The 12,480-nt window shown below is 43.4% G+C and overlaps 1 protein-coding gene across 1 annotated transcript in view; it reads right to left on the reverse strand.

The window, feature by feature from the left end:
• Positions 1 to 807: 807 nt before the first annotated feature.
• The window catches only part of ISM1 (isthmin 1), a 37,940-nt gene continuing 26,267 nt past the window's right edge, over positions 808 to 12,480 (reverse strand). Inside the window, exons 3-6 of the mRNA XM_030490834.1 lie at positions 9,401 to 9,668; positions 6,197 to 6,340; positions 3,124 to 3,213; positions 808 to 1,470 (exon numbers count right to left, since the gene is read on the reverse strand). Of these exons, the coding sequence (XP_030346694.1) occupies positions 953 to 1,470; positions 3,124 to 3,213; positions 6,197 to 6,340; positions 9,401 to 9,668 (1,020 nt within the window). The 3' untranslated portion in view covers positions 808 to 952. The remainder of the gene's footprint in view (positions 1,471 to 3,123; positions 3,214 to 6,196; positions 6,341 to 9,400; positions 9,669 to 12,480) is intronic.

Consider the following 12,480-nt stretch of genomic DNA (forward strand, 5'->3'; position numbering starts at 1 on the left):
CTTCTCTCTTTTTTTAAAAGAAAGAAACAAAGAGATGTAAACACTCTTCATGTTAAAAACTGGGAAGTAACTGTGATTTTCTTTCTTTTCTTTCCCTTTGACACGGTTTCCTCCTCTGGCCTCACTCCTCCAGTGACTTATGGCATACCCAGTTTACAGGTAGTTGCCCTGAAGATCTGCTACCAGTATAGAACATAAGCCCTGATGGCTGTAGCTCCATATCTGAGCTGCCTCCAGGAGTGGGCAGCTTGTAACTCTTGCACAACCACTGCATCGAATCTTTTCTGGTCCATAGGAAAACCACAGCTACATCTCCCTGCAAGCCTACCCCAGATGGACTGCAAAGACCTGAGCTAGACTGTAACAGGAAGAAATCCAAGAAAAAATTGCTAGTAACTGTCTATATTCACTCTTGAGTATTACCCTTCCAAAAAAATAGTCCTCCTCTCTTTGATATGACTAGTCATGAAGTCAATTATAGAGAAAACTGATGCTGTAGGTGCATTAATCTTGTAAACCGTTCCCATATGGAAGAGTACATTCTTCAATCCTATTGTTTATAACAACTTTTAAATATGTGCCCTCCTCAGCCGGAGCCTTGGGGCCTGATGGTGATGGCAGCTGCCCCCTCTAACTCCCACCTCACACTTCTGTTACAGTTGGGGAATAAAATGAAATGCACATTGTTAAATGAACATTATTGCAGTATAAAATCCTACCAGGACAAGTTTTATGTATGTCTGTATGTAAAAATAGGTGTGTGTGAGATAGAGAGATATGTGTTTATAAATTACACACACTATGAAAAATACTTATGTATTATATTACAACTATATACATTCATTAGAAAGAAACTGATCAACCCCTGTCAAGGAGACAATGCAGCAGCCGTTATCAGTTCTTTGGCATCCAGGAAACGAATGCTATTTTGTGCCTCAAGAGGAGGAACATCTCAATATTCCCTTGCTTCTTGAAATTGCTTGTAGTAGTCTTCATCTGAAGGGTTTTCTGTGCATTTCTGCCCATTGTTTGGAGGCCGTGCTTCATTGTATCGGCTCCAGTCACCTTTGCATATAATCCAAGGCAGAATGTCCACTTTGTAATGGAGTTCTGCTGAGAATTCAATGCTGATCAGGTTTGGTGTGCCTGCTCCTTTCCCTCTGGTAATGAGCTGCATATTATCATCGTAGCAGCAGTGCTGTGCTGCAAGTGTTGTGCTTTCCAAAGAGAGCATGGAGCGGATGCAGTATCGTGCAGTGGGCTTATAGATTTCCAGTTTTTCCTTTGGACCACTCGCATCTTTCCAGCGGAAGTTTTTCCTCTTCAGTCGATCATAGATTTCAGCAGTGCTGTACGCAACTTCTCTGGGGTAGGAGCACGGGCAGCTGGGAAGATCATTGACCACTTTGTGCATATATTTCTTCAAGAATTCGCTTTTGCAGCTCATCCATCTTTCGCAGCTATCAGTATCTGTTTAAGGGCAGGAAATGGAAGCTTAAGAGACATTATGCAACATCCCAGTTCGTATGATCAGTGATAACAAATAAGTAACTGTTCAGCACCAGTGCTTTGCTTAAGAAAGAAAGGGCAGTCAGCGCTTGCCTCCCTGCGATGTGCTGTCTTGTCAGATGAAGAAATCACATGCGTGACTGCATTTAGGGCCTCAGGCAGTGCTAGTCTGAATCATAATGCAGCACTGTGCCAGTAAGAATCTTTGGCATTTCTCCTACCTGGCAGATTCTAATTACGCTGCAAGCATCTCCATGCAGCACAAGAGGGTTTACAAACTACTATGGGTTTACAAGCAACAGAACCGAAACAGGGAAATCATGGTGATTTGATGCTGGTCTCCAATTTGAACCCCTAGACTGCTCATCTTGTAAGAACAGCAGATTCACATGTTGAAGGACCAAGTTTCTCATGACACTACATATGCCAAGGTGGCAAGCAAGGCCTGGGTTACTTTTTCTGAAGTTCACTATTAAGCCCTAATTCAGTTTTTCCTTTAACTAACAAATACTTTTTTTTTATTTAGTCTCAACCTTCCCAAAGGGGTATTTCAAGTAATTGTAGTTCAAACGTGGAGACTGACAGCTGGCGAATGCAGCCAAAAGTGATTCAGATTCTAGAAGGGCATACGTGACATAATATTGGAGTGTCTGTACATTAGGAGGATTTAATGGCACCAGAGCCATGACTTACAGCTGGGATTAAAGAGATTTATAGACTAGTAGCATATTTAATACTGGCACTTTAGTATTTCACAAGAGTCTGGGGAGACTCCAGTTAAACATCTCCTACCCAAAGCGTTATCCAATGTGTCTGTATCATGCTACGGGTTTTAAAACCCCCCTGCACATCTTGCTCCACACTCACTTAACAGGACTCTGGAGTAAGGCAAAGACTGGGACCTCAAACTCTTACAGCAAACATCTTTGCAAAATATTTACTTAGTGATCTGTGTCCTGTTTTTTTATCTCCTTAAAGAGTCCTGTTGTGCTCTACCACCATAGGAGGGAGGTGCTGGGTTACATTATTTATCCAATTAGCCTACATCTAGTGTCTAGGAGTGGCCACATCATGGTTTCATTGGGGGGATGAAATCAGAACATTATAAATGTTGGACTGAGTTTTACATAGATCGGTGTTGAGTTATGCCTTATACAATTGCTCTGGCTACCCCCACTGCAGCACACACAGTTATAAAACTGTGCATGCTTATAAAAGTCACTGGTTTTTTTTCTCAGCTGTACCTAAAATGCTTTTACATTATCTTCCATTCAAGGCTATTTAACATAATGCTGAAAATTCAAAACACAGTGTTGGATTCCCTCCCTACGCCCCATTAGCATGGAGCCTTACAGCCCTTTTCTGTATTAGGACAGAGAACCACCAGTTTATAATGAGAGAAGCACATACATTTACCGAGGCTTAAGAGAAGGCAGATTTTATGACAGAAGTGAGCTAAGGTTCAGATCATAAATTTAAGCAAGGTAATAAATGGCCTTTACTACTGACATTTTTAATGGTAAACGCAAAACCTTGGTCCTGCAGCAAGAGTCAAACCAGGAAAATCTAAGGAAGTCTCTTATCTACTACTGGAAGAGTGACTAGGCTGCTTACCAACTTCAAACAGTTTGGTAGCATTGAAGTCTTCGCTTCCTGCAAGTAAGCTCACTTCTGTGGCAGCTGTCCGGAAGGTATCTTCAATCCCTAAGACAAACACATGTTAGTGGTAATGGTGTTTTCCTATTAAAACACAATGAAATCAACTGCCTCCCTGCCACCCCTTCTTCCCCAATTCTGTAAGGTGCTTTTGTTTGGCAGGGCAGTAACCTGAGGTTGCTGCTCAAGGAGGTGTTTGTTTAAAAGTATAATGACCAAGGAATCTATGGTGTTCGGAGGATAAAGCATTAGCTTAGCCCAAAGGTCAAATGTTTTCCAGTTTCAGAGCTTAGATTATATTTCAGCAACAAACTGGTCAGTTATGAACCCAGTGCAGGGGCAGTAGTAAGGGAACTGATATTGTTCTTCTTCCTGACACAAGGCTTGCCAGCATCTCCCAGTAATTCCAGTTGGAGCTTTGCACACTTCACCAAGAGCCACCTGATCAGCTTTATGTGGCCAGCACCTTCTCCAGAGCATGTGTCACAAGTGACTGACAAGATACAAACAAGGGTCCCAGTGGAAGCTCTAACACCTTGGGCAAAATGTGGTGTCTGAAGGAGACTGCTTTTGTGCTGCTTTTAAAACAAGGTGACACGCCTGAAGAGAGGTAAGTTCACATGCATATGTGGGCAACCATTTTTCAGGAAATGCAAGGAAGAATGATGCTATTACAAGAAGGCTGGTGCTTGTTGGTCTCTCCCAGTGCTAGGGAGTTGAAAGGTGTGAGTAGGCAAGAGATAAATAACCTTTCCAAGCAATCCCATTCCCCATCACCTACAGCAATTAAATGAAATACCAGGATCTTCCAACAGCCTCCAGTTAAGTGTTTGCTATCAGTAGAGAAAAAGAGGGCTTGCCAGAAAATGTATTAATTGGTCTTGCCAAAGTAAACATCCTCTCTTTGCTGCTTTAGTTTGGCCTACCTACCAGCTCAACTTTCCCTCTTTTCTGTGCCACGTAGCCTTAAAACAAATGTCTCTTCAAAGAAGCATTTGAACAGGTTTTGGGGTTTTTTTCTTCCTCCCCATTGAATTAAAGATCTCCAAAGAGGTCTTTAATATGTGGTAACTATATGGTTAACAATGAAGCCTGTTCAGCACCCATCTTCTTGCCAATGAACTTTCTCCTGATCTTCTGAACTGGGGCATAATAGTGGCTTGCAAAGCTTCAAAACAGCCTCGGGCCGCTTTTCAATAAAATTATCATAGGGTTTTGCCTTAACTCCAGCAGTAGATGCAGAATAATAGATACCCAAGAACCCATTACGAGGCATTAATTCACTGCTGGAATTATAAACAGCAGAAGCTGAGCTTTGCCCTTGTAATTTTAAAAATGTCAGCGCAGCCTCAAAGAGTGAATATATTTTGCTTGCTGATCGTTGGAGGTCTGTTGTATGACATTCTTTCAAGTTTGCCACTGTTTGATGCTAGCTGGTAATAAATACTGGAGAGTATAACTAGGGGCTACATTCTTTCTTCTGGAATTAACCCCTTATTATTGCGGGTTTAGGATGTATGAGAGCATCCAGGAACATTTTTCTCCTGAAATGCCTAGTAGCCTTTACCTTGCAATGGATGCGATTGCAACTTACATCTATCTAAAAGTGGGAAACTTCTCTCTATCATTCTCACTGAGGATCCTGTGTCTTCTCTCCAGCACTGCTGACTTTTCACTTCCATCAAAAAACCTGACCTCCAGTTTAAGTATTTCTGCCTTTCTGAGTCATTAAGTAAACTCAGTGAAACGTATACCACCACAGCATGTGTTTTTACTTCTCTCCCATCTCGGGAAGTAATGAACTAGCGCATATCCCATGCATTGTGGCAACTCCTGCATCACTGCACTACACACTTGCCTAAATCCTAACAGGCAGCAGCATTTAAAGAACATTACGGGGAAGTTTTCCATAGCAGCTTTAAATGTTTATGACGTAGGTTTGGGTGCTCAGCCCTGCTTTCACCACTGCGTGATGTTAAGGACGTCTCCGTTTCTGGCATTTAAATGCCAATGCCTATAGATGGGTTGGAGCTAAGTTAAGGCTCCTTGGCCATATTTTCTGCATACAGTCAAGCCAAAACTATACATTCCTTCATCCCATTGTGCACAGCTGTTATGAGACCAAACTTTGCTGGTTTGTAATTCTCCAATTATCGAGCACCATGTAAGGAAACAGATGACATTTCCACCTTCACACCGACTTTTCAGGATAGCAAATTTTGTAGCTTAATGCCCAATGGACCCAAAAATCTCTGGAGTGAAATGCAAAGCAGGTATTTAAAGTGAGGTTTTTTTCATATTAATACACATGGAGTCTTAAAGCAACTCTGTATACATTAGGCACAAAACTTAAAAGCCATAAAGCTGAGAGGGAGCTCTTTGTTCCCAAGACAGGCATGCCCACCCGTTGCACAGCAAAACTTGAGCTCACTGAGGTAACAGTCAGCACAGCTGTTTTGAAATGCTAAAATTCATACAAATTTGTTTTGAGAGAGTAGATTTCACCCCTTGGAATACAAATATACTGTGCACAGAAATGACTGCTGTAACCTCAAAAAAGCCTGTACTTGTCTTTCAAGTCCCAGAGGACAACAGACTGCATCTAGCAGCACATTATTACTAGCAAAGAACCTGCCATTTCATGAATGGCCTTGAAAACCAGTGTGGCTGTTCCCACTGGAACTCTTGCCTAGCCAGGGAATGAATGGCCCTGGGCTTTGTGTACAGGAGGGCTCCTGCCCCTTGCCCGCCTCTCCCCACTCCCCAGTGCACTGAACACAATCACACCTGAGCCAGCAGCTCTCTGGACACAATCACACCTGAACCAGCAGCAATCTGGACATCACACCCGTGCCAGCAGCTCACTGGACATGATCACACCTGAGCCAGCAGCTCTCTGATCATCACACCTGAGCCAGCAGCTCTCTGGTCATCACACCTGAGCCAGTAGCTCTCTGGACGTCACACCTGAACCATCAGCTCACTGGCCACAATCACACTTGAGCCATCAGCTCACTGGCCATGCTCACACCTGGGCAGTTGGGGCGGTCACAGGTCCGTGACTCGGTGGCCGTGCAGGCGTACCCACAGGACCTCGTCCGCTTCTGGTTGCCGCTCCCACAGGTAACGCTGCAGAGGGACCACGGGCTCCAGTCTCCCTCGCCATCCATGTAATCTGTGTAAGAACAAAGATGAGGAAGGAAATGAAGAAACAAAACTCCTACTACCCAAAACTACTGTGTAGTGTTTTTTATTAAGCAAGCAAAACAAGAATGGAATCCAGATGTCTCTACCTGAAGCTTGGGCTAAATGCCAGGCATAAGCCTGCTGTTTAAATGGTTTTCACACTTGATGCTCCTCAGGGAAATGCATGCAACATTATTTGAAAAAATATTTCCTTTCTCTTTTGACCTTTTGGCAGCTGAGAATCCTCAGCTGCAGAGCTGGGTCATGAACTAACAGTACACATCTATCCACATCATTTCCCTGTATACAGGAATAGGTTTTCTGACCACAGACTAATCAGGCACAGGGTAAATTAAATTTTCTTTTTTGTCTTTTCAAAACAGACAGCAATAGCACAATAATACTCAATTAGTTTTTAGGACAGAACGCATGTTGGGCTATGGGAGGCTGAGGGGCATGTGTGAAAACAGCAGTTTGTTTTTCAGTCCCTTGAACAGGAAACAGATACTACAGGAATACTGCTGTGAATATAGGGAACTGCATATGCATCTTGCACCCAGAACAACATGCAATTTGTAGTGTTTCACGTGAATTATTAGATAACACCAAATCTGACTGCTTACTAGCAGGAACCTTCTGAAAACAAAGCACAACTTTATTCTCTTCTGGTTGACAGCCAAGGGCAAACCATACCAAGTCTGCACCGCCACAACTCAGTGCCACTGTAAGTATCTAAACCCCTTAGAACCCTTGTTTGCTGAGCTACCTGTTGCACATCCCACCTTGTGAAGGCCCTCAAATGGAGCCCATGAACCAGACCCAGTTTTCTTGCCTTCCCACTGGCCTCCCATGCTAAGTATTGTCTCTCGCTAGGGAATGTCTGGCTTAATGGATTTCTCTGCAACCTACAGGAGATATTGGACTGACTTGCAGCCTTTGCTCATTGGGGTTAAAGCAGCACTGGTAGCAAAGCAAAACTGGGCTTAGTGGCTCTGAGCCAGCCCTGCTTTATAGCTGAAAGTGTATGTAGAGGCAACAGCGAGGGACAGATCCCTGCATGCACTGGCCTCTGTGCTGCATGCGATTCCCGCTCCCCCCTCACTGCCATGCTGTCTGTGGGCTTCCTGAGCTGGTTAGTAGAACACGTAACTTGATTTGTACCATATGTAATGACTGATGACAACTCTGTGGGGTGCTATTAAACATTTATTGCCAGGAGTATGGCAAGGTTATATATCTCACTCGCAGCAAGCTGCCTAGGTGTGAGTTCCTTGTGGCTGGGACCTCATGTGCTTTTCCTTCTTTTCTTACATGGCTGCCGATTGGGAAGCCACCACACTGGAATCAGGTGTCCATGGTGTGACGTGGGTGGGAGCACGGTTAATGCCTGTGTGCGAAGACCCAAAATCCTGAGAGCACAATGGAGATGATAGAGCCATAAAGCGATGGGTGGCACTAGCATAAAAGCCCCATACAGGCAGGATCTGCTGCTAGGAAAAGGGGAAATGGGTTCAAACTTAAACTGGGGAGATTTAGGTTAGATATGAGGAAGAAATTCTTCACTATGCGGGTGGTGAAGCATTGGAACAGGTTGCCCAAAGTTGTTGTGAATGCCTCATCCCTGGCAGTGGTCAGGGCCAGGCTGGATGGGGCTTGGAGTAACTTGGTCTAGTGGAAGGTAACCCTTCCTGGGGCAGAGGGTTGGAACTTGATGATCTTAAGGTCCTTTCCAACCCAAACCATTCTGTGATTCTATGATTCTATGATCCTCCTGGCCAAAGCCAACGGCACACGACATTTTAGGTTAGTCAGAAGGCCAGGAGCCTTTTCCATTTAGTAGCATGCTCTGGTGTACAGCAGAGAGCTCTGGGATAATTTCTAGGCCTACCTACCTAGTGTTTATACTGCACTCTGAAACAAAGAGTATCTACTATTAAAATATAGCACATCAGATTTTCAGCTGGAGCTCAACCTGTTCTTCCCATTTTTATATCTGTAATTCTTATTAATATTTTTCTACCACAATTCTTTGCACAAGCAATTTTATTTTACCTGCCTAATATATGAAATCTTGGCAATAAAGTGTGCCTACAAATAAATGCAGGTGCAAAAAGAAAGGATAGACTTTAATCTCCTGGCCACAAAATTTAATGCATATGTATGTGTTTAAATACACGATTCCATGAGAAGTCTCATTCGCTAAGGCTCTAGGACTGCAAGATAACCAAAACAGGGGAAAAATAAGACTGAACCAGTGCATGGCGGCCACTCTGCAGTGTTTAGGGAATGACACAGAAGTGCCAGCGTAAAAGTACTGTGGCTTTGAAATCCTGATCTAATATAAACCTTCTGCATTTACATACACCTTAAATCAGAGAGGCTCTGAGCTACCTGTGAGCACATATTAGTTCACCTCCTTTGAGTCATTCCCATGCGGGCAGTTACAGTCCGCTGGGGCAGTGAATGACTGTAGCTCCTCTCTGTTTCTAGTTTCTGCAGCTGTTTCACACAACAAGCTGAAAACAATTGTTTTCCCCATGACACATCTGGAAGAGAATTACACACGCAAATACACAATGTTCCTGCTGCATATGCCACTCCCCACACATGCACCAACATAATTCATCTTATTTGTGTATCCACCAAATACTACCATGTCTTAGATCTTGCTCATTTATCCAATAATTACATTTTGGTTCCCAGACCACCGCACAATTCTAAATTTGTACTTCTCCTTACTCTAAAAATAAACACGAAACCTTGTTTCCTTTGCTTTTAAAAAAAGTACACTTAGGACTAAAAAAAGGTCCTCTTATGGGATAACTGGTATGATTTTCAAGATTATAGACTTACCAGTGGAATGCAGCTACCACAGTACAGCTTGTGCATCTGCACAGTTTTGTATTTAAAAGCTGATGAACAAAAGCCACATGTTGAAAAATCCTGTTTTACTTGGCACACTCTCAGCGATGCCTCGCCATTCTCATTTCCCCCAAACTCGTTTTTACAATCCCAAGATGCCCATACGAGGCCTGGAATGCAAACTTACCATACTCTGGCTGCTCCTTGGACTCAAATGTCCGGTGACTGGGTGCATGACTATCCCACCCACCGAGAGGGTTTAGGAAGTTGCTGTCCTCAGTAGTGCTGTCGTACTTGTAGTCCTGGTCACCACTGCTCATGCGAGTCAAGGTGGAGGACCTCTGCCACCAGTTTCTCCACTCAGGCGATGGGACTGGCCAGCTAGGCTTGCTGCTCTCTTTCTGCAGATCCTTGTCTGTCTCGGTGTCAGGGCCATCCACCACTTCAATGGTAACCTATGGGATTCAAAATAGACCAACCTGTCTGTCAGTATCTCCTCCTAGTCAGTGGGAAACTTTCTATACAGCGAAGACAAGTGACTGGTGTTGCCCTGCAAAGGGGCTGTGTAATACTGTAAGGTTCACATGTTGTAAACCATATGCGGATTACTGAGCCCAGAGATACGCAGTGGCTGAGTGATTCCTTCTGCTACCTCTGTTGAATCAGACCTTGGAACAAAGGCTAGGAAAAATCCCGCACAAAATAATAACCCATGCTGTGCCTAAAACCTTTGCAGGAGAATTCTCTGCCTTATGGGGAAAAGATGTTTAATGCCGAACATATATGACCAGGAAAAAGAAAACCAAATCTGATACTCTTATTATGTTGAGGCTCATTTTGAGTCAAGCATGAAGCACACCAGTGTTCAGAACTCCTTTCAAGGACTTGGACTGGCTCAAGATAGGGCTGAGTAAGTCCAGGAGTGCGGATGCGGAAGATGCAGAGCCCAGGGTCTGTGCCGGGCTGCTCCTGCCTTGCCCTGCAGCAGCTCAGCCCAGGCCCTTGCATAGTCCATCCTGTGGCACCAGCACTTCCATCACACCACGGGTGGGCTGTCACCCAGCACGTGAAACCACATGCTGCTGTGATGAGAGTCAGCAGCTCTTCCAACCATTGCTGAGTACATCACTGCTAAGCCCTCTGAGGTCCTCCTTCTGATCTGGAGTATAATGACACACAACTCGTTTACGGTTTCTATAGAAGCCCAGAGCCAAGAGTCAATGTTTGCTGCCCAATTCCCTCACAGACATATGAACGTAAATACAATTCTGCACAGGAACACCCCTTGATTACTCCTTTTCTGTGCTGAACAATGTGTAATTACAGAACTCTTGGATAAATACTGTGTGTGCATATAGGTGGCTATTTAGGTAGAAATAGGAACTAGCCATCAGAAACTCTGGCTCTGTGAGTCATGCAAGCATCGTGTGGCCACAGAGAAATCACAAGTGCTCTAATGCTTCATGCTAATGTGGTTCAGTGATTACAATGGACTGGTTAAAAAACCATAATACAGCACTGACTGTCAGATACATCTATAAGGTTTAATATAGGCATGGATGTATTCTTCCTGGTTTACAGATTTAGAAAGCAGTCTTTCAGGACATTAATTCATGAAAACTGGGTTGTGTAAAACCAGGAATAACATAATAATGTTCTGTTATATTAAAAGTCAGTTACCCAGCTCTATGGATTTGCACTGTGGATTAAAGGTTTCATTTTATACAATTATTATTAGTAAAATCACAAGACACACACATGAAGAAAGAAGAGTGTCCATGTTTCTTCAGCTCCCTGTGAGCCACAGAGGAGTGTGACATACATAGAAAAAAACCAGATCTGCTGCCATAGCTTTGGAGCTGCCAACACAGCTGCACAGATAATGCCCACACATCCTTTTTTGGAGAAAGGAGATTTTGCATCTATTTCATGCTTTGCATTTGACCATAGACCAAGCCATTGAAATGAAACGACTCTGAGGCTACTAACAAGCTCCAGTGGGAGAAAGAGCAAGAGTGAGGGAAAGTGCAGTTGTCAGCCTTATAGCATCTTTACACAAGAGATATTTTACTCCCAGGCTAAACATGGAATTGGAATGATTACTTCATTAAACCTCAGTTTCTACAGACCAAGAATTAAAATGGATTTCATAAGTTTGAAAACATGAGGGTTAGTTCAGGGATTCAAAAGTGTTGCATCTATCCAAGGAAAACAGAGTTTTCACAATAAGTGAAAGGAAACAGTGTTACTGAGCGGTCGCAAGGCTTTAGTACTGCTCATGTGAAAATTAATAGGACTCTCGTACTGTAGTAGCAAGTATATTTAAGACCACATTAACTCCGTAAGCAATAACTCAGCAAAGTGGAAAAAACCCAAAAGCAACACAACCCCAAAACAAAAAAACCCCAAATCAAACAAAACCTTCTCATAAAAAAGGCAGGGGGCACTTGATAACCATTCCTTTTGCTTTGGAAATCTGTAGTTATGTGATAGACAACTAGCATGAACTCGCATTATTTCAGGCAGGTACAGTTTGAAGAACCATAGGGATTTGATTTGAAATCCTTATTCACAATGCCATGTCAGTTTAAGCAAAAGAGGGTTTGTAGGGACAGAGAAACTCCTGCTGAGCTTTGTGCTGCACAGAGGAAGAGAGGCAGGTGTAACACACGAGCTTCCAGCACTGTTAGACCTCACCAGATGTCCAACAGCACCGCCACTAACTCACTTTCAAGACATGTCTGTGCAATCAGATATCCCTCTTCAGTCTGCTTTTACTACCAAGGAGGCTTATTACAGAGGCTGTTAAATGAGTTTCCCAACACACAGCCTATTTAAAAACTGAACATAACCAAAGCAAAATCTAACGCAGTACTCTGACATACATCTAAATTCCTCTCTCCACTGTTTTAAGCACTGATTACCAAGTGGTTTGTTTAACATGTGACATAAAAAACATAGAGTTAAAGAAGTTCTATAAAGAAACTTGGGATTGTCTAAACTGCCACTCTTGGAGATGAAAAACAAAGGCAGCTTCAGCTGACTCTAGTTCTGTGTGTTTCAGGGACTCAGCTATGCACTGCCCAGCCCCATTTACCTCCAATGGACCTTCCAGAGGCAGGGAGGAAATCAGTGAGTGAGCCTAGTACTCCCTCCCTACTACTTTCAATAGCAGCTTGCTATTGAAAGTGGTTTAACCATGGCCCTCTGCTCTGCCTAGCCTAGTCTCTCCAGCTTGTTAAGATGACTAGTACTGACCCAAAAGTT

This window comes from Strigops habroptila, chromosome 6 (assembly GCF_004027225.2).
Source record: "Strigops habroptila isolate Jane chromosome 6, bStrHab1.2.pri, whole genome shotgun sequence".
NCBI lineage: Eukaryota > Metazoa > Chordata > Aves > Psittaciformes > Psittacidae > Strigops > Strigops habroptila.